The sequence below is a fragment of the Pecten maximus genome, chromosome 4 (assembly GCF_902652985.1).
Source record: "Pecten maximus chromosome 4, xPecMax1.1, whole genome shotgun sequence".
Lineage (NCBI taxonomy): Eukaryota > Metazoa > Mollusca > Bivalvia > Pectinida > Pectinidae > Pecten > Pecten maximus.
The window spans coordinates 12936908-12961028 of NC_047018.1; the positions used below are offsets into that span (position 1 = coordinate 12936908).

General features: G+C 37.9%; 2 protein-coding genes and 1 long non-coding RNA gene across 3 annotated transcripts in view; 2 read left to right on the plus strand and 1 right to left on the minus strand.

Moving 5' to 3' along the window:
* Nucleotides 1-16429, minus strand: part of LOC117325278 (neuronal calcium sensor 2-like) — a 113217-nt gene extending 96788 nt beyond the window's left edge. The window contains exons 1-2 of the mRNA XM_033881390.1: nucleotides 16320-16429; nucleotides 16069-16180 (exon numbers count right to left, since the gene is read on the minus strand). The gene's annotated coding sequence lies outside the window, so the exon portion shown is untranslated. The remainder of the gene's footprint in view (nucleotides 1-16068; nucleotides 16181-16319) is intronic.
* Nucleotides 7610-15011, plus strand: LOC117324889. The gene is made up of 2 exons (XM_033880717.1): nucleotides 7610-7685; nucleotides 13894-15011. Exons 1-2 carry the CDS (start codon nucleotides 7610-7612, stop codon nucleotides 15009-15011), a joined length of 1194 nt encoding a protein of 397 aa, XP_033736608.1.
* LOC117325279 overlaps nucleotides 16414-24121 on the plus strand; it is a 30328-nt gene continuing 22620 nt past the window's right edge. The window contains exon 1 of the long non-coding RNA XR_004532231.1: nucleotides 16414-16518. This is a non-coding gene — a long non-coding RNA (uncharacterized LOC117325279). The remainder of the gene's footprint in view (nucleotides 16519-24121) is intronic.

Below are 24121 nucleotides of genomic sequence, written 5' to 3' on the forward strand. Positions count from 1 at the left end.
GCAATATTGAAAGGTCGTGTATACAATTATGTTTGATTTTATAACCAGAAATTTAAATGTCTTTAAGACTTCCATTAGCATCCTCATCCATCAATAATTACATGTAAATATATCAGAATACATATGTTTAGAAAGTTTTATTCTTTCTGTAAACAACATATTTTTGACAATATACAATTGTATATATAATTTTGGTTGAGGTGTAAATGAATGTATATATCTGTCTCAAATCTCCAACGTCTCATCTGTAGGCTTTGTATTAGCTATAACCCCAGAAAATCATTAAGATGTAGAAGGTTTTCTATAACATGATGATAATGTTTTAATGTTCGATGTAGAAGGTTTTCTATAACATGATGATATAGTGTTTAATATGTTATTATCATAGAGCTAGCGAGACCTAGATTCAGATTTTTGCATTCCTTGTGTAACACGACACATCAGAGAGTAGACATCTATAAACAATATAATGATAAAAGAGAGTTGGACAATCAGTATGGTGACCATATAGGGTGTACTGAACTAGGATGTAGTCTACCCGGGACAATCAGTACGGTGACCATATAGGGTGTACTGAACTAGGATGTACTACCCGGGACAATCAGTATGGTGACCATATAGGGTGTACTGAACTAGGATGTACTACCCGGGACAATCAGTATGGTGACCATATAGGATGTACTGAACTAGGATGTACTACCCGGGACAATCAGTATGGTGACCATATAGGGTGTACTGAACTAGGATGTACTACCCGGGACAATCAGTATGGTGACCATATAGGGTGTACTGAACTAGGATGTACTACCCGGGACAATCAGTATGGTGACCATATAGGGTGTACTGAACTAGGATGTAGTCTACCCGGGACAATCAGTATGGTGACCATATAGGGTGTACTGAACTAGGATGTACTACCCGGGACAATCAGTATGGTGACCATATAGGGTGTACTGAACTAGGATGTAGTCTACCCGGGACAATCAGTACGGTGACCATATAGGATGTACTGAACTAGGATGTAGTCTACCCGGGACAATCAGTACGGTGACCATATAGGATGTACTGAACTTGGATGTACTACCCGGGACAATCAGTATGGTGACCATATAGGGTGTACTGAACTTGGATGTACTACCCGGGACAATCAGTATGGTGACCATATAGGGTGTACTGAACTAGGATGTACTACCCTGGACAATCAGTATGGTGACCATATAGGGTGTACTGAACTAGGATGTACTACCCGGGACAATCAGTATGGTGACCATATAGGGTGTACTGAACTAGGATGTAGTCTACCCGGGACAATCAGTATGGTGACCATATAGGGTGTACTGAGCTGGGATGTACTACCCGGGACAATCAGTATGGTGACCATATAGGGTGTACTGAACTGGGATGTACTACCCGGGACAATCAGTATGGTGACCATATAGGGTGTACTGAACTAGGATGTACTACCCGGGACAATCAGTATGGTGACCATATAGGGTGTACTGAACTAGGATGTACTACCCGGGACAATCAGTATGGTGACCATATAGGGTATACTGAATTGGGATGTACTACCCGGGACAATCAGTATGGTGACCATATAGGGTGTACTGAGCTGGGATGTACTACCAGGCTGTGAGACCAACAGTTAGTCTATCATCTAAACATCTGACTGAGGTACAATATAACCCTGACCTGTGTAATGTGATGGACATTCAATATGTAAGGCTTGACCAGTCACTGGTACATGTCCAAGCCAGACAAGACACAATTAACAGAAGCTGTCAAGGGCCATGACTCTACCATAACACAATTATGGGTCACGCACATGTAAGTTATAACACAGATATCTATTGTTTTTGGCATCACTTTTGATCTAAGACCTTTAGTGCATATGTGATTGAGTACAGAAGGTCATGTCTACTTGTAGTAGGATAAAATCAATATGCATGAATAAATCTTGATATTGATTGTTGTTCACCACATCAAGGGTTTGTTTGTTGTCCTGGGTTTATCACCCCATGAACAGCCAGGGTAATTTTGAGGCAGGGTCTCATTGTAGTAGTTGGTGACTACCTCACTGAACAAATTATGGTATGCTAACTCTGAGCCACCAAACCTGTCATATATCATTTAGTTTAATTTCTTACCAATGATGTATGAAATTGGATAAAGTTGGAAACTAGTATCAAGAATCAGAATCCACAGTATTAGTACAACTGATAGAATGATGTAAGGAATGTGTCAGTGGAATTTTATTTTTTCAAACCTGTGACCTTGACCTTTCATCCTTTGATCAATCCCAATGATTATATATTCTAAGTTGTCCAAATTATTCTACAGACTAGTGGACAGACAGGACAAAACAATGCTCTGTGTAGTAAACTACCATCATTTACCCGAGGTCACTGGTAATGTCGTCACATATATTTTGTAATCCCTGAGTGAAAGGTCATTAATAAGTTTGTTGTTCAGATACAGGTTTGAGTATTAATGTGGACTAAAAATGATTCCTGGTTTGAAACATCTTTGTTGAGTTTGGTGATGCGATCTTACAGTAGACTACTCATAGGAACAAATTGTGCTCATCGCTTGGCCTTGACTTGTTTACATACGAGGCTGATTATATATTGATAGTTACCTTTAGATATATTGATGATGTGTTAAACAAAACCTTTATTGACTATGTCAATCCTAAAGAACATGACATCAAGGACACAATACAGTCTCCTCAACACCAGCTTCTAACCTTGATCTTCACTCATGACCATCAATGGCCTTAAACTAAACAGTAAATGTGATTTTGTTTCAATTTTTTCCCAGTAACTTTGCTGCTTCTCCAACTTATGGTGTTAACATGTTCAATTTCTGTATTCATGGGCTTATTCTCAATACCATGACTATCTGATGATGGTAAAACTTAACAGAAACAGAAGGTTTTGGGAGATACAGTTTGATGATGACCATATATAGGGAAATGATTGCAATATCATTATGTCATGATTAAGTATATTATATGATTTCCTTGTGTGACACGAGATATGTGTGATGATTCACTATTTACCATCTATGTAAATAACGTTATTTTGTTTATCATATTTGTGCCCTTGTTTGTGTTAGAATTAATATTTAGTTTTACATGTATACACATATAGGTATTCTGTGTGAGACTTAATATCATAATGACACATAATGATATGGTGTACGGCATGCCAAGTGCCGTCTCTCCTTTATATTTAATTTGTTCACCACAAAACCATTATCTCAAACATAATCATGACATAGCTCATGTCCTTTCCTAGTTTAGTCCATTAACTGTTTCAGTGGATGGAAGAAGTCTGTCCGAAGAATTTTTTTTCTTTTCCACATTTGTCGCCAACGATTTTGTTCGGCCTTGTTTAAACACACGTTGAGATTTCCAGCCTGTAGAACATACTGTAATCTGCAGCTCACATCTTAACAGGAAATTCTTCGGGAATTGATCTTAAAAACAATTATTGGATTTATGGTGTGAAGACACGGAATGTAAACATTTTAAAAGATCAGCCAATATCTCAAACAACACATGAAATGTTCCCAACAAGCCAAATGTCAAATCAATGCAAGGTATGATTAAGAGCCATTAGTAACGTTCTTCAAAAATTAAAAAAAGAAAAGAAAACAGAAATGAGGAGAGCTCTAAATTATAAATCGAAATTCAAAATGTCTATGACAAGATATTAATACATATGCTATTTTTGTGCCTGTCAATTTGAACAACATATCACCAAAGAGCGCCATAAACAGTCCTCGACACTGCATCTCCAAGTCAAGATCTCGACAAGCCAGCACATTTAATTCGTACAGATTGGTCACCCCTTTCCGATCACACTCTATTATATCTTCCTCCCTCACCATCAAACACTTAATATGATTGAGCAATAGCTTAAGTCAGCCGAGCCTGAACAAACCTTGTAGATGTGACTGCACTAAAGAGAAATACAATCACAAACATACGTGTTCACTGACACATGAACATTGTTTTCCATCAGATTACCAGCATCCCAGCTGTAGTGCTAGGAAAACATCCAAGATTTCATCATCAATTTCGAAACATTCCATTTCTGAAATTAGAGTTTTTCTTGTGGTGAAATCAGAAAGCATCAGAACCATGGCTGTTGGTGTGGCTAATGGATTGCATTCAAATATATGGTCTCATTACAAACTCGGCTGATAGGATAGTTTCCAATCTCAAAGCACACACCAGAAAATCAAATGACACACAAGACATTCAAATGACACACCAGACAATCAAATGACACACCAGACATTCAAACAACACACCAAACATTCAAACAACACACCGGACATTCAAATGACACACCGGACATTCAAACAACACACCAGACATTCAAATGACACACCAGACATTCAAATGACACACCAGACATTTATATGACACACCAGACATTCAAATGACACACCAGGCTTTCAAACAACACACCAGACTTTCAAACAATACACCAGACTTTCAAACAACACACCAGACTTTCAAACAACACACCAGGCTTTCAAACAATACATCAGACAATCAAATGACACACCAGACATTCAAATGACACGCCAGACATTCAAACAACACACCAGACATTCAAACAACACACCAGACATTCAAACAACACACCAGACATTCAAACAACACACCAGACATTCAAACAACACGCCAGACATTCAAACAACACGCCAGACATTCAAACAATACACCAGACATTCAAACAATACACCAGACATTCAAACAACACACCGGACATTCAAACAATACATCAGACATTCAAACAACACACCAGGCTTTCAAACAATACATCAGACATTCAAATGACACACAAGACATTCAAATGACACACCAGACATTCAAACAACACCCAATAATTTCACTTTAAAAGACACATCAGAAAACACACCAGACTTTCAAAATGACACACCATACTTTTAAAGAACGCTGTGAGTAGACTTTCAAATGACACACCAAACTCTGAAATGACACATCAGACATTTCAAACAACACGCCCAGACTTTTAAACAACACACCAGACATTCAAACGACACGCCATCTGGTGATAGTATCACCATTGTAAAAAGGAAACAACACCTTGTTACATGTGTGTTGCAGGATAATCATAGTAGCAAGTGTTTCAAGATCTTGTTTCATTTTACATTTCTTTTTGAAATTATTTTATTCATGTGTACAAGTATGGAACTGTGTGTTATCGACCGCCACCATCCACAGCACCAGGCCTTCCACAGTCATACCGAGCTCTGCTACATCGCGTGTCACAGTTAATTGTAGTTTTGCATCAGGGTTTTGCAGCACAATAAAACACCACAGTGTTACAATACCTCTCTTACTGTGATACCAACGAAGCACTGTTAAACCCCTTAATTCAAGTTTTCACAAAAGTGAATTTCCTATTAAATTTTCACATGACAATTTTGTCCTTTGTAATTCACAAGGATAGCTTTCCAGGAGATTAAAGTCGAAAATGTTCCATTTCAAATTCAATTGGATTTTTATAATGTTTCTAATTTCCTAGAAATGAATGCCTATAATACATGTCAAACCCTTCTCCTTGAAACAGAAGGATGATGAACCTTGAAATCAATGACACAAATAATATGTTCACCTTACAGTGTATCATAATTATATAAGTAATCAAAGTGATCAACAACCAATTACTGGTCAATCAAAATAATGAATAACACAACAACCAATTACTGATCCATCAAAATAATGAATTACACAACAACCAATTACTGATCAATTAAATAATGAATTCCACAACAACCAATTATTGATCAATTAAATAATGAATTCCACATGTATAACAAATAACTGATCAATTAAATAATGAATTCTACAACAACCAATTAATGATCCATCAAAATAATGAATAACACAACAACCAATTACTGGTCAATCAAAATAATGAATTACACAACAACCAATTATTGATCAATTAAATAATGAATTCCACATGTACAACCAATAACTGATCAATTAAATAATGAATTCTACAACAACCAATTAATGATCCATCAAAATAATGAATAACACAACAACCAATTACTGGTCAATCAAAATAATGAATTACACAACAACCAATTACTGTTCAATCAAAATAATGAATAACACAACAACCAATTACTGTTCAATTAAAATAATGAATAACACAACAACCAATTACTGTTCAATCAAAATAATGAATAACACAACAACCAATTACTGTTCAATTAAAATAATGAATTCCACAACAGCCAGTTACTGGTCAATCAAAATAATGAATTCCACAACAACCAATTACTGATCAATTAAATAATGAATTCCACATGTACAACCAATAACTGATCAATTAAATAATGAAGTCCACATGTACAACCAATAACTGATCAATTAAATAATGAATCACACAACAACCAATTACTGATCAATTAAATAATGAATTCCACAACAACCAATTAATGATCCATCAAAATAATGAATCACACAACAACCAATTACTGATCAATTAAATAATGAATTACACAACAGCCAGTTACTGATCAATTAAATAATGAATTCCACATGTACAACAGTCAATGACTGATCAATAAAAATAATGAATTCTAGCCATACCAACAGTAAAAATTAAATACATACCTAGGATATTTCACCTGTAAGTTATATGCTCCCCATATTAAAATTGTCTGTAACTGGTATGTAATTAAAAGTCAACATGACTGGTCAGTCTAGTTGGACTACTTCAATACACACATTAAATGATGACTGGTCAGTCTAGTTGGACTACTTCAATACCCACATTAAATGTTGACCGGTCAGTCTAGTTGCACTACTTCAATATGCACATTAAATGATGACCGGTCAGTCTAGTTGCACTACTTCAATATGCACATTAAATGATGACCAGTCAGTCTAGTTGGACTACTTCAATACACACATTAAATGATGACCGGCTAGTCTAGTTGGACTACTTCAATACCCACATTAAATGTTGACCGGTCAGTCTAGTTGGACTACTTCAATACCCACATTAAATGTTGACTGGTCAGTCTAGTTGGACTACTTCAATATGCACATTAAATGTTGACCGGTCAGTCTAGTTGCACTACTTCAATATGCACATTAAATGTTGACCGGTCAGTCTAGTTGGACTACTTCAGTACCCACATTAAAGGTTGACCGGTCAGTCTAGTTGGACTACTTCAATACGCATATTAAATATCCTATATGACATGATAAAGTTTTTCTATTTTTTTTTTTTTTAATTCCAACTAAACAAAGGAAAAAGATATCTGTTTTTTCTCCTGACTGCATTGAAAATGAAACATAACAGGAAGAATGCATGTGTATGATGAAATTTCAGGCAATGATCTAATCTTAATATATAGTTTATGTAGGATTTCTCTTGTTAACTAAGGCTCCAGCAGCAGTATCTAGTTATCCAGCCCTATACCCCCATGGTCAATGGACTGTCCTATATATGGGGATGTATATTACTGGTGATGTCTAATGGTGTCCGATTTCTGTTCAAATACTCTGGACTGTGTGACATAAAATTCTCCTTGTGATGAAACCCTCATGGTGATGGAGGTGGGAGAAGGCTCCCTGATCATTCCTGTCTGTCCACGCACTGCTCCAGAGTTGACGATTATAGGTTTGTACCATCAGGTGAAGTGGGAGATGGCTACCTGTGATCTTCCTGTCTGTCCACACTGATCCAGAGTAGATGATTATAGGTTTGGATCAGAACCTGGAACCTACCATTTTTTTGTCTCCATGATTTACGTAAATGTCTCCATTCCCCGAGGAATTGCTTCACTATATTTAGACATTAAGTTCCCTAGTCTATAAGTAACTGATGGTCATGAATTATTTAGTAATTCATAGTCACCCAACAAAGCTGCATACTTGTCCAAGTTAAAAGTTCGGCTTTGTCTAATGATTAGAACCACTGGCAACCCTTGTGCAATATCATAAGCATGTAGAGCGACAAAATCTGTTTTAGTACGGATTTTGCAAAACGGAGAACACTTGGTCTCCATTGATCTGGTTTGTGTCAGTCATTATCATACTTCCCAGGTATAGTTGGATACGTTTAGACATCACAGTATGATAAACCAACATCAGCCCCTGTTCATCAATAGAGTCTAATTTAACCTAAGATTTTTACAGAATCATTCTGGACTAATTCTGGATACATTCCACATATACAACACATAGGGTTGGTAAAGACCATCCAGCTACACTATCACAGAAGGTTCAGAAATTATTTATTATATATTGTTAATCATGACATGAAATTTTTAGGACTATGAAAGCTAATGAGCTATGACCAGTTTGATACCAATATAGGGCTATTATATCATGTAAATATTAAAAACATCAGCAATGTTCCCTTGACATCAGCAGGGTGACCTTAACTTAATCTGTGTGACCTTGACATAGCAATATTCCCTTGACATCAGCAGGGTGACCTTAACTTAATTTGTGTGACCTTCATATAGCAATTTGACCTTGACTTCAGCAGACTCAACCCTGACTTCAGTAGTGCGACCCTCAACTCTGGCAATGTGACCTCAACATCAGTAGACCTGTATGACCTTGACACTAGCAATATGATGTTATCGTGTTGCAGGTTATTTCTCACAAACATTCTGTGGGTGATATATAAGGTGCATGTACATGTATATGACAGCTAGGTATGTGTACCAGACATTTGAGTATCTAATCTGAATGGTACCGTGTATGACATAACACAGACTTTGTTACAATTTACCTATAAAATACTACATCTTACAATCTTGAATAATAAAACATTAAACTTGATATGAAAATCAAGGTACACTGTATATTAAATTACCGAACAATTGTTATTAATGGCTAGAACTTAAGACATTTGAAGTCTAAGGAGAACTTTTCACATTATTATCAACGAAAACATTAACAATTTTTCTGCATGTGCATAGCTGACTTGTTTGTTCCTCTTCAGGCATTTGTCACAAATTCAGGAATTCAGAAAGAAGGATAGCGAATATTTAATCCGGGTTTTAGATTTTAGATCCTTGGGTAAAACTGAGACTTTCAAACTACTCTCAATTTTGATTAAATCTTCTTGTATACAGCAATTTCCCCTATTCAAATACAGGATTTTGTTTTGTTTGCCGACAATATTATGCTAAGTAAAAATTCTTTATGGTTAAAATCAGAGACCCAGAGGCCTGTATCACTTACCTGGATATTGCAGTGATTATGGTGAACCATTACATTTAAATAGAAGGATTTCAAATAATTTGCTTATTGGGAACCTGTCCCCTAAAACTCCAATGCGGTCAGACCCACCATTTATCCAAAAGTGGTCGCCTTCAGGAAAGGATGCTTCAGACCAAATCCTTTCATTATGACAGAAGAAGGATTTTCAAATTTTTGCTCTATTCCCATATTGGACCATGTCCCACCTTCCCCAGGGGGACCAGAGTCACCATTTATGCTAAATTTGTTCAGTCTTTCATGACTAGTAGTGATTTAAAGGACTGAACTGATTTTCTCCTATTTAGTTGAACCTCCAGCCACAAGGCGGCCAGAGTTACCATTTATGCAAAATTTGTTCAGCTTCCCCCAAGGATGCTTCTGATCAAATTTGGATAAAATCCATTCACTAGTTCATGACTAGTAGCAATTTAAATGACTTACCACTACTCCCCAATTGGGGGCCAGAGACACTAATAATGCAAAATTTGTTCCCCTTCCCCAAGGATCCTTCTGACCAAAATGCAGTCCTTTATGACTATTAGTGATTTAAATGAAAAGCTGATGGACAAAGGATCAGGAGAGCTAAAAATGAAATCTTAGACAATTTGGAGATTTACAAATTTCCAACAACTGAATCGAGAATCTTGACTCCCAACACTAAGATAATCGTGAAACCACAATGAAACTAAGGGTGATAACCTGAAAGACTGAAGTTGGCCTACGAGGAAGTGTCTGTACTACTTAACTGTCCATCTCTTTACAGGAAGTGTTCAATATAATATTCTCAAATTGTATATTCCAATTTCAAATTGTCACTTGAATGGGTTACAGTCCTGGGGAAATATGAACGTTTAATATCCTGTCTGGTCCTCCAAGGACTAGGCTTCCTGCTGCCTCTCCCAGCCAACCAATCAATGGTATGTGAAATATCCAGGACATTAATCTGTCTGCCGTGTACCTCCTTGGCTCTGCCTAAGGTGTGAGACCCACCTATGTCGAGAGGAACTTTAATCTCTCAAAATTTTTGCGGCCAAATTTCATCTTTGTCCATTTTGACAAATCCAGGAACTCAAATTCAACTGATAGATACAGCCTGCATTGATGATCACCATGGACACCTTATACCTAAAGTGGATGTATCAATAAACTTTTCTACATTAATAAACATGAGATGAAACTCAAACTACTATCATTAAACATTCACAAGGGTGGCATCTCTGTAAACCTTTGCAGTTTGCAGGGGAGACAACCAACATCATTGCAATGCTTTGAACATTTACTTGAATCTTGCAGGGGAGACAACTCCATTGACAACTTTCCACATATCAGCTGGTTTTTCTGTATCTATATAACTTTTAGAAGAGACCACCCTATTTCACATTTACAGGGAGATAACTCATATATAACTTCCAATATTTGCTTAGAACATAACTCCATTATATAGTGCATGATCAAGTATTTCAGGGGAGATAACCTTGGTACCTTGATACTTTCAATTAATGCAGGCGATAAGATAAAATCATATCTACACCTAACTAGTTGGGCAAAAAGTAATTAGGTCACGTTAGCATTTACCAGGTGGATATCCTTAAAATATCTTTGGATGACTTATTTTCACTTTCTCTTTTTAAAAAAAATTTATATACAATCTGTATTTGTGAACTGACATTTTAACATTTTACAAATACGTTAAGAAAGCTCTTCATTTATTTCACATATAAAGATTGTTTCTACTATCATTCTTGAATTCATAACCTAAGACACTAATCTAAATCAAATTTAGTGGTGAGCTTGTCACATTTATAGTTTGTAGTAGTGGCGAGTTTGTCACATCTATAGTTTGTATTAGTGGTGAGTTTGTCACATCTATAGGTTGTAGTAGTGGTGAGTTTGTCACATCTATATTTTGTATAAGTGGTGAGTTTGTCACATCTATAGTTTGTATTAGTGGTGAGTTTGTCACATCTATAGTTTGTATTAGTGGTGAGTTTGTCACATCTATAGTTTGTATTAGTGGTGAGTTTGTCACATCTATAGTTTGTAGTAGTGGTGAGTTTGTCACATCTATAGTTTGTATTAGTGGTGAGTTTGTCACATCTATAGTTTGTATTAGTGGTGAGTTTGTCACATCTATAGTTTGTATTAGTGGTGAGTTTGTCACATTTATAGTTTGTATTAGTGGTGAGTTTGTCACATCTATAGTTTGTATTAGTGGTGAGTTTGTCACATCTATAGTTTGTATTAGTGGTGAGTTTGTCACATCTATAGTTTGTATTAGTGGTGAGTTTGTCACATTTATAGTTTGTATTAGTGGTGAGTTTGTCACATCTATAGTTTGTAGTAGTGGTGAGTTTGTCACATCTATAGTTTGTATTAGTGGTGAGTTTGTCACATCTATAGTTTGTATTAGTGGTGAGTTTGTCACATCTATAGTTTGTATTAGTGGTGAGTTTGTCACATTTATAGTTTGTAGTAGTGGTGAGTTTGTCACATCTATAGTTTGTATTAGTGGTGAGTTTGTCACATCTATATTTTGTATTAGTGGTGAGTTTGTCACATCTATAGTTTGTACAAGTGGTGAGTTTGTCACATCTATAGTTTGTATATATATCAAAAACAATGATTACATTTTATTACATTTTTACCAGTGAAATATCAAAAGCTAATGTGAAAAAAAAATCACTTATTTGTGAGCCATTGACAGGGGACAGCAATGAATTCTGGAAGAGATTAAGCTGTTCGGTATATTTTGCTATAAAATGTATTAAACAGAATATATAACAGTTGTGTGGCTAATATTTTGACATTTTTCACCTGTGCTATTACACTCTCATGAAAAATATCAAAATATTGGCCACACTTGTGAAATATATTTGGTATTACTGAAGACACTGTTAGATATCCTGTATACATTAAACAGAAATGAAAACACCTTTAATGTATAGCCTAGGTCTTTTATATTCATTCCTGAACCCTTGCTCACTTGAAGAAATTGAAATTCTACAATTACAATCCCTGGTCAGAGATGTTATACACCTACAGTACGAAGCAGGAACTTTGTCATACAATACTGATCTAATTGTTGTTGAGAGATTCAATCATTTGGGTGTGTCATGACCACTTGTCAGTCTCCTATCATTTTAACAAGGTTTTTTTCTCTATTTTCCTCTAGCTGATCATTATTCAGACTGTAGGATTTTTTTTTTTTTGATCAACGGAAATAAAAAGTAGAAATTAAAATGTTAACGTAATGGCTATTGATTAGTGTACCACAGGCGATTAGTGTGAATATTTACATACTATTAATTATGTAGAGTGTACATGGCCTGTACCAATATTCGAGAGAGATATGCATGAGTGGCCTTTGCCTTTAGGCATTCTACAACTTTACTACTGTCAGCAGTTGACTCGCTTCATCGCCTTTAGTATAAATGCTACAATGATGATTACAGAATGAATAAACAAATCCATGTATCTATACTTCAAAGTGATTTGTCATTATATATAATTGATATGATTAATGACCCCATTTACTTAATTACCTATGAATTTCTAACACATTTAATGAACATGTAAATATTTGACCTGATTATGCTGTGCATCTATACACAGCCATACACAGTCTATAACAGAGAAGGACAGTCAAAATCATTTTGAGTCTCAATTCCCTTGTAGTAGCTGGTGGCTACTTTACCAAACAACATATATAAGGCCCATTGCATGCTTTCCATAGCAACTGAGGTAAAACTATAAAATGTCTGTAAAACATAAACACCCCAGCTGCCACTTGACACCCTGAAACAGTTTGGTAGGGATCACATCAGCAGTTCCTGATATTAGCTAGTTACATAATGCATCTGGACAGGACGGGACGGGACGGACATGAATAAGTTGTGTGTCACAGTATTCCTGTCAACCAAGTTATGTGACACAGTATCCATGTCAACCAAGTTGTGTGTGACAGTATTCCTGTCAACCAAGTTGTGTGTGACAGTATTCCTGTCAACCAAGTTGTGTGTGACAGTATTCCTGTCAACCATGCTGTGTGTCACAGTATCCATGTCAACCAAGTTGTGTGTCACAGTATTCCTGTCAACCAAGTTGTGTGACACACTATCCCTGTCAACCAAGTTGTGTGTCACAGTATCCCTGTCAACCAAGTTGTGTGTCACAGTATCCCTGTCAACCAAGTTGTGTGTGACAGTATCCCTGTCAACCAAGTTGTGTGTGACAGTATTCCTGTCAACCAAGTTGTGTGTGACAGTATCCCTGTCAACCAAGTTGTGTGTCACAGTATTCCTGTCAACCAAGTTGTGTGTCAGTATTCCTGTCAACCATGCTGTGTGTGACACAGTATTCCTGTCAACCAAGTTGTGTGTCACAGTATTCGTGTCAACCAAGTTGTGTGTGACAGTATCCCTGTCAACCAAGTTGTGTGTGACAGTATTCTTGTCAACCAAGTTGTGTGTCACAGTATTCCTGTCAACCATGCTGTGTGTGACACAGTATTCCTGTCAACCAAGTTGTGTGTGACAGTATTCCTGTCAACCAAGTTGTGTGACACAGTATCCCTGTCAACCATGCTGTGTGACACAGTATTCCTGTCAACCAAGTTGTGTGTGACAGTATTCCTGTCAACCAAGTTGTGTGTCACAGTATTCCTGTCAACCAAATTGTGTGTCACAGTAATCCTGTCAACCATGCTGTGTGTCACAGTATCCCTGTCAACCAAGTTGTGTGTGACAGTATTCCTGTCAACCAAGTTGTGTGTCACAGTATTCCTGTCAACCAAGTTGTGTGTCACAGTATTCCTGTCAACCAAGTTGTGTGTCACAGTATTCCTGTCAACCAAGTTGTGTGTCACAGTATTCCTGTCAACCAAGTTGTGTGTCACAATATCCCTGTCAACCAAGTTGAATGTCAAAGTATCCCCATCAACCAAGTTGTGTGTCACAGTATTCCTGTCAACCAAGTTGTGTGTCACAGTATCCCTGTCAACCAAGTTGTGTGTCACAGTATTCCTGTCAACCAAGTTGTGTGTCACAGTATTCCTGTCAACCATGTTGTGTGTCACAGTATTCCTGTCAACCAAGTTGTGTGTCACAGTATTCCTGTCAACCAAGTTGTGTGTCACAGTATCCCTGTCAACCAAGTTGTGTGTGACAGTATTCCTGTCAACCAAGTTGTGTGTCACAGTATCCCTGTCAACCAAGTTGTGTGTGACAGTATTCCTGTCAACAAAGTTGTGTGTCACAGTATTCCTGTCAACCAAATTGTGTGTCACAGTAATCCTGTCAACCATGCTGTGTGTCACAGTATCCCTGTCAACCATGCTGTGTGTCACAGTATCCCTGTCAACCAAGTTGAATGTCAAAGTATCCCCATCAACCAAGTTGTGTGTCACAGTATTACTGTCAACCAAGTTGTGTGTCACAGTATCCCTGTCAACCAAGTTGTGTGTCACAGTATTCCTGTCAACCAAGTTGTGTGTCACAGTATCCCTGTCAACCAAGTTGTGTGTGACAGTATTCCTGTCAACAAAGTTGTGTGTGACAGTATTCCTGTCAACCAAGTTGTGTGTGACAGTATTCCTGTCAACCAAGTTGTGTGTCACAGTATCCCTGTCAACCAAGTTGTGTGTCACAGTATTCCTGTCAACCAAGTTGTGTGTCACAGTATCCCTGTCAACCAAGTTGTGTGTCACAGTATTTCTGTCAACCAAGTTGTGTGACACAGTATTCCTGTCAACCAAGTTGTCTGTCACAGTATCTCTGTCAACCAAGTTGTGTGAATAGCTGTTAGTAAAACCATACCCTCGAATAGCTGTTCGTAAAACCCTGCCCCTGAATAGCTGTTAGTAAAACCCCATCCTTGACTAGTTGTGTGTGTCCCTATCCCTGACTAGTTGTGTGTGACCCTACCCCTGAATAGTTGTGTGTGACCCTACCCCTGACTAGCTGTTAGTAAAACCCCATCCTTGACTAGTTGTGTGTGACCCCATCCCTGGCATGTTGTGTGTGACCCTACCCCTAACTAGTTTGTTTGTGACCCTACCCCTGACTAGCGGTGTGTGACCCCATCCTTGACTAGTTGTGTGTGACCCTACCCCTGACTACTTGTGTGTGACCCTACCCCTGACTAGTTGTGTGTGACCCCATCCCTGACTAGTTGTGTGTGACCCTACCCCTGACTAGTTGTGTGTGACCCTACCCCTGACTAGTTGTGTGTGACCCTACCCCTGACTAGTTGTGTGTGACCCTACCCCTGACTAGTTGTGTGTGACCCTATCCCTGACTAGTTGTGTGTGACCCTACCCCTGACTAGTTGTGTGTGACCCTACCCCTGACTAGTTGTGTGTGACCCTACCCCTGACTATAGTTGCGTGTGACCCTACCCCTGACTAGTTGTGTATTAAACCCTATCCCTGACTAGATGCGTGTCAGTTTATTCTGACCTGTGACTATCTGACACTGAATCGATACTCACCATTAAACCTATAGCCTTCACTGATACCACTTAATTAGTTATACTTCCAATTATCATTCATAATGTTTCATTGTATAAGAGGATAAGGTTGTTTGAGTATAAATAATGAAGTATTTATAAAACTGTGGTATGTAATTCTGGTGATTAGGATTTACACACTGGTATATGGAGGTAAATATCAGAGGGCTTACATGACATGACTAATTGATTACTTATCTTAATACATCTTGGAGCTCAGCAGCAATCAATAAACAGATGCTAGTTCACAAATATACTACTGTAAATACAACAACAATACTTACCAAACCTCAAGAAAAATACACAAAATCCCAAAATGTCTGGTGTTCTTTGAGATCTTCACTACTTTCTGTAGATAGTAGAGGAATTCAAATGTTGCTTGCACTGTTCATCCAACTATAGTAAAGAGAAAAGATCAATGTGAAAGAGGTATTCGCCTCTTGGGAAGAAGTGCTGTGAGATGTGAATGATACAGGATCAACTATGTGGCCTCCTTTGAAAACAAGGTAAACACAAACTATGGCATTAAACCTACCAGCCAATGGCAATCTGGATCTGATACAGTCAACTGCCTGAGGTCAGGCTTCAGTCACAGACAGCAAAGTTCCAACAGTTTACAGACCTGCTAACTACACACTAGCTTGTCACCCAGACCTGGCCTTCCCCCAATGTTGGCAGTGGAGAAGGTCCAACCATTGATCTGGGATGGTATAAATGTGTGCATAGGGGCAAAGGTAAGGTTAACAGGGTTGTCACAGTAGTAATACATTCTTATTTAAGTTCAGCCCCTCAGGTCATTACAACATTCCATCACTTGAAAAGCCACCATTGCATAATTAATTGTCAGTGTTGTTATCACTTCTGATAACACTGGTTTAAAGCAGTACCTGAGGAAGTCTTGGACAATGGTATCTTCCCTTTCATTGCATGTTTCAAAGAGACCCTACTGACTCCCAAGGGATCTTATAATGGAAGGGAAGCTTCTGTTCCTGCAAATGATTCATTCGGTATCTACTGGTAACTACATGTGTGTGAGAAGTGACTTGGAGCTTTTTATGTTATTCAACATTGTTTATAGTGATGATTTTAACAATAGATATATTGAAAGTATTGTGATGTCAATTGTTATCACATTGAATGACTGGATGAGATTTCTAAAGCTAACAGAATAAATGAGATACAAACTGGAAAATCATTGACACTGACCATGTATTACCATGACCAATAATCTGTCCCTCTCTTTACCAACCAGGACCAATATTTCTCTGTATATAGTGACACCTGTCTATACCAACCAGGACCAATATTTCTCTGTACATAATGACATCTGTCTATACCAACCAGGACCAATATTTCTCTGTATATAATGACACCTGTCTATTCTGACCAGAACCAATTACCTCTCTGTATGTTATGACACCTGTCTATTCTGACCAGGATCAATATTGTATGTAATGACATCTGTCTATACCAACCAGGACCAATTACCTCTCTGTATGTTATGACACCTGTCTATTCTGACCAGGATCAATATTGTATGTAATGACACCTGTCTATACCGACCAGGACCACTATTTAGTATATAGTGACACCTGTCTATTCTGACCAGGACCACTATTTGTATATAGTGACACCTGTCTATTCTGACCAGGACCACTATTTGTATATAGTGACACCTGTCTATACTGACCAGGACCATTATTTAGTATATAGTAACACCTGTCTATTCTGACCAGGACCACTATTTAGTATATAGTGACACCTGTCTATTCTGACCAGGGTATCGTTTCACAAAGCTTCGTAACTTACGAACGTTCGTAAATATTTACGAAAAAGTTACGCAAAACTTACGAATTTCGTAAGTGCGTTTCACAAAGGTGTTCGTAACTTTTTTCGTATCTTACGTCAAAATCATACGTTCTCCCGGTAAAAATATACCACTCTCTAACTTGGAGGTAAAAAAGGATGACACTTCTTGGGTGAAAATTGTACGCCGGTCTTATTCCCGGGTCACGTACACAGACTATGAACTTTATTTTGTTCTATCAAAACAACCATATTATTGATAGAAGATCACTTTTTCTATAAAATTCCAATTCTTATTGTTTATCATGCGTTAAAACAAACAGTAACAACGCAATTTTCACAGATTTTGCTCAATGCCCAAAGACATACATAATGTTCTTAAAATAGACCATATTTTGGCACAGTCTGCGAATATGCGTACAATTAGTTTCATGACAATGTGTATTTTGCCGGCACCCTCCTCGACTTTCAAAACCCGGTTTCAACCTCGAAACAATCGCTCACAAGGCATAGTCGTTCACTTATACTAATTTGTAAATGAGTGCGACGTCATTTTCTGTTCAAAAGGGCATGCCTGCGCACGATTTTAAATTGTTTTGGTAAGTTACGACAGGGTTGATATGGCGTAAAGTTACGCAAGGTTTTTGCGTAACTTACGAACGTTCATAAGTTACGAAGTTTTTGTGAAACGCTTAGTAATTCATAAATGTGACTTACGCAAAGTTCGTAAGTTACGAAGCTTTGTGAAACGATACCCAGGACCACTATTTGTATATAATGACACCTGTCTATTCTGACCAGGACCACTATTTGTATACAGTGACACTTGTCTATTCTGACCAGGACCACTATTTGTATACAGTGACACCTGTCTATTCTGACCAGGACCACTATTTGTATATAGTGACACCTGTCTATTCTGACCAGGACCACTATTTGTATATAGTGACACCTGTCTATACTGACCAGGACCACTATTTAGTATATAGTGATACCTGTCTATTCTGACCAGGACCACTATTTGTATATAGTGACACCTGTCTATTCTGACCAGGACCACTATTTTGTATATAATGACACCTGTCTATTCTGACCAGGACCACTATTTTGTATATAGTGACACCTGTCTTTACTGACCAGGACCACTATTTTGTATATAGAAACACCTGTCTATTCTGACCAGGACCACTATTTTGTATATAGAAACACCTGGCTATACTGACCAGGACCACCATTTGTATATAATGACACCTGTCTATTCTGACCAGGACCACTATTTGTTTACAGTGAGACATGTCTATACTGACCAGGACCACTATTTGTATATAGTGACACCTGTCTATACTGACCAGGACCACTATTTGTATATAGTGACACCTGTCTATTCTGACCAGCACCACTATTTTGTATATAGTGACACTTGGCTATACTGACCAGGACCACTATTTGTATATAGTGACACCTGTCTATTCTGACCAGCACCACTATTTGTATATAATGACACCTGTCTTTACTGACCAGGATCACTATTTTGTATATAGTGACACCTGTCTATTCTGACCAGGACCACTATTTTGTATATAGTGACACCTGTCTATTCTGACCAGGACCACTATTTGTATATAGTGACATCTGTCTATACTGACCAGGACCACTATTTGTATAAAGTGACACCTGGCTATACTGACCAGGACCACTATTTGTATATAGTGACACCTGTCTATACTGACCAGGACCACTATTTGTATACAGTGACACCTGTCTATACTGACCAGGACCACTATTTGTATATAGTGACATCTGTCTATACTGACCAGGACCACTATTTGTATACAGTGACACCTGGCTATACTGACCAGGACCACTATTTGTATATAGTGACACCTGGCTATACTGACCAGGACCACTATTTGTATACAGTGACACCTGTCTATACTGACCAGGACCACTATTTGTATATAGTGACACCTGTCTATTCTGACCAGGACCACTATTTGTATACAGTGACACCTGTCTATACTGACCAGGACCACTATTTGTATATAGTGACACCTGTCTATTCTGACCAGGACCACTATTTGTATATAGTGACACCTGTCTATACTGACCAGGACCACTATTTGTATACAGTGACACCTGTCTATACTGACCAGGACCACTTTTTGTATATAGTGACACCTGTCTATACTGACCAGGACCACTTTTTGTATATAGTGACACCTGTCTATACTGACCAGGACCACTATTTGTATATAGTGACACTTGGCTATACTGTCCTATTGCCTGTCTAGTTATCATGTCTGATCGTCTTGTCTCTATTCTGTTTTTTTGATACTTGATAAAAACAATCAGTGTTGATGAGCAGGGATTGATTTAATTGTAGCTTTATAGATAATTCATAGTTCAATGATTGGCTGACCTGACAAGGCTACATCTGATATAAATTTTAATCAATACCTGTTGCTGTTTTAACATCTGTCACTTTCAAAGTGTCTCAAGCTACTCACATAAAAACTCCGTTTACATGTACTAGTACAAGTTGCTGTGGCTGTACGAACTGAGGTAAACCACTCAACACTTCACTAACATTTACACCTGTAACAAGAGATCCCAGAGGGATCTTGGCGCCCACCATTGAATGATCTTTATAGGTTCCATGTCAGATTGATCTTTTCTCTACTTTTCCCTTCCTCTAAGTCTTACTAATCTGTGTAAATTCAGAAACAGCCCTCTAGTACTTTTCAAACAAGGGGAACCTATATATAAAATTTAAGATTTAGCGATAATGGCTTCTGTCGGTCATGTTGTTTTTGGATTGGTCCCAAAATGCAACACCAGGGACCATGAAATTTGAGAAAGATCCCTTCAGTACCTTCTGACAAATAGCGATAACAAACTTCAATTGTCAAAATCCAAGATGGCTGCCTGTCGGCCATGTTGTTTTCCGATTGGTCTCAAAATGCAATATGCATAACAAGGCACCAAGGGGAACCTACATATGAAATTTGAGAAAGATCCCTTCAGTACTTTCTGAGAAATAGCGATAACAAACTGCAATTGTCAAAATCCAAGATGGCTGCCTGTCGGCCATGTTGTTTTCCGATTGGTGTCAAAATGCAATATGCATAACTAGGCACCAAGAGGAACCTACATATGAATTTGAGAAAGATCCCTTCATTGCTTTCTAAGAAATAGTGATAACAAACTTCAATTGTCAAAATCCAAGATGGCTGCCTGTCGGCCATGTTGTTTTCCAATAGGTCTCAAAATGCAATATGCATAACTAGGCACCAAGGGGAACCTATGTATGAAATTTGAGAAAGATCCCTTCAGTTCTTTCTGAGAAATAGCGATAACAAACTGCAATTGTCAAAATCCAAGATGGCTGCCTGTCGGCCATGTTGTTTTCCGATTGGTCTCAAAATGCAATATGCATAACTAGGCACCGAGGGGAGCCAACATATGAAATTTTAGAAAGATCCCTTCTTAAGTTTTTGAGAAATAGCGATAACAAACTTCAATTGTCAAAATCCAAGATGGCTGCCTGTCGGCCATGTTGTTTTCCGATTGGTCTCAAAATGCAATATGCATAACTAGGCACCAAGAGGAACCTACATATGAAATTTGAGAAAGATCCCTTCATTGCTTTATAAGAAATAGTGATAACAAACTGCAATTGTCAAAATCCAAGATGGCTGCCTGTCGGCCATGTTGTTTTCCGATTGGTCTCAAAATGCAATATGCATAACTAGGCACCGAGGGGAGCCAACATATGAAATTTTAGAAAGATCCCTTCTTAAGTTTTTGAGAAATAGCGATAACAAACTTCAATTGTCAAAATCCAAGATGGCTGCCTGTCGGCCATGTTGTTTTCCGATTGGTCTCAAAATGCAATATGCATAACTAGGCACCAAGAGGAACCTACATATGAAATTTGAGAAAGATCCCTTCATTGCTTTATAAGAAATAGTGATAACAAACTGCAATTGTCAAAATCCAAGATGGCTGCCTGTCGGCCATGTTGTTTTCCGATAGGTCTCAAAATGCAATATGCATAACTAGGCACCAAGGGGAACCTATATATGAAATTTGAGAAAGATCCCTTCTGTACTTTCTGAGAAATAGCGATAACAAGAATTGTTTACGGACGGACGGACGGATGGACGGACGGACGCAGGGCGATTTGAATAGCCCACCATCTGATGATGGTGGGCTAAAAACTCAGGTAGACTACTCACCACTACACTCACATTTACACCTGTATAAGCTCAGGTAAACCACTCACCACTTCACTAACATTTACACCTGTATAAACTCAGGTAGACTACTCGCCACTACACTCACATTTACACCTGTATAAGCTCAGGTAAACCACTCACCACTTCACTAACATTTACACCTGTATAAGCTCAGGTAGACTACTCACCACTACACTCACATTTACACCTGTATAAACTCAGGTAAACCACTCAACACTTCACTAACATTTACACCTGTATAAGCTCAGGTAAACCACTCACCACTATAACATTTACACCTGTATAAGCTCAGGTAAACCACTCACCACTTCACTTTCATTTACACCTGTATAAGCTCATGTAGACTACTCACCACTACGCTCACATTTACACCTGTATAAGCTCAGGTAGACTACTCGCCACTACTCACATTTACACCTGTATAAGCTCAGGTAGACTACTCGCCACTACTCACATTTACACCTGTATAAGCTCAGGTAGACTACTCGCCACTACTCACATTTACACCTGTATAAGCTCAAGTAGACTACTCACCACTTCATTCCAACTGTCAACTACTCACCATCATGCTTACATTTCAGGTAACTTTTACAACTTACAGAAACTTCCATTTTCACAGCAATACCAGTTTTGGAGTATAATTGTAGCAGAACTGGACCGAGTTGATCATTGGCGACCAGGTAGCTCAATTGGTAGAGAATCAGACTAGTGTTTGGAGGTCCCGGTTCAACCCCGGTCTTGCCGTGTATTTTCCCACTCCTATTACATAATAAGAGGTCCAGAGGGCCTATATCACTCACCTGGATATTTCAGTTATTAACAGCTAAGCACTCTAATTTATGTTACAATAAAAATATGTTTCCATGTCTGGAATCTGCTACTCTTTACTATGCTTTTCAGTAAACACTTCTCTTAAACTAGCATTTAGCTTTTTGATTCCAAAGAAGATGAAAATATATATTTCCACTATTGGGCCCTGTCCACCAGGCCACAGGGACACTGCCATTTACACAAAATTGCACAAGTATTTTGGACAAGTTCCTGTCATTCCCATACAAAACAAGAGGCCCAGAGGGCCAGTTTGATAACCTTGTTAGATTTGACCAAACGTTAAAATAATGTTCATGTTCAATTCTTAATAGCAATTTATTTGTTAATGTCGACCAGTTCTATATATGGTTATGGGATTTGGAATCTCAACTGCTTCAAAGATATAACCCAGAAATGAGATGATTGTGTTAAAACAAACTAAGTCCCTTTGGGTGGTGAAAGACCCAGGGTCTATTTTCACAATATGACTGAGTTTATCTCTTGATGCCAAGCAATACTATATATGCCTAAGTGTCAAAACTAGTCAACTACTTGATTAAAGCTGACCCATCCAACACAACGTTGTTATGGTCATCTTTACCCTTTGACTACTCAACTTTATGGCCCGACTCTTGGCCGTCTCTTGTACTTCTTGTGGAATCTGTCGGCTGGGCAACACAGAACCTACAGTTTAATTAAGTCCCAATGAAGAAATTTGGCCCTATGTCTCAGTGAGCTAAAATCAGGTTCCTTACTTTCAACACATTTTATTGTTCAAAGCATAAAGAATTTTACATTAGTTCTTTCTTCTGAATAACAATTTCTACTCTGTATGGTGACAAACAGATGAATTAACATTGTGTCACTGTATCCAAATGTACTTATATGTAGAGATAGATAATGTCGTTATAGGTAGAATCAAACCAGGTATTCTTCAACAGGATATAAAAATATACATGTCAACCTTTCCCCACCTTTTATGCCCAATTCCCCTGTGGGTCATCAATTACTACCTGAAATTTTATAGGTACGATTGTTGTAGATTCAAATCTTTACCGCAATATACCCTAAAGCCTGTCATTATCTGGGTCTATATCACCCATACTTGATGTCTACATTTGTGATACCAGATATGGTACAGAACCAGTCAGAACTTCATTCCAACAGAATTTAATATAAAATACAATAGCACATTCTACATATAGTGTTTACATGTTAGTGATTCCTATGATCTTGAGTTAGTTATTTTTATACAAGTAAACATTTTGTGTTGACAGTTATTGGCATTTCAAGGTATTTATTTGTAGCTTTGTTGGGTGTTTTTGTGATTTGTCCTGGCAGAGCTGAGGGCTTTGTGGGGTGTTTTTGTGATTTGTCCTGGCAGAGCTGAAGACTTTGTGGGGTGTTTTTGTGATTTGTCCTAACAGAGCTGAAGGCTTTGTGGGGGTGTTTTTGTGATTTT

Excerpts from the sequence above, each read along its gene's own strand:
- LOC117324889 (XM_033880717.1), top strand. The coding sequence starts at position 7,610 with ATGGTGATGGAGGTGGGAGAAGGCTCCCTGATCATTCCTGTCTGTCCA. Across the intron at positions 7,686-13,893 it reads TCCAGAGTTGACGATTATAG|TTGTGTGTGACAGTATTCCT; the intron begins GTTTGTACCATC and ends CTGTCAACCAAG.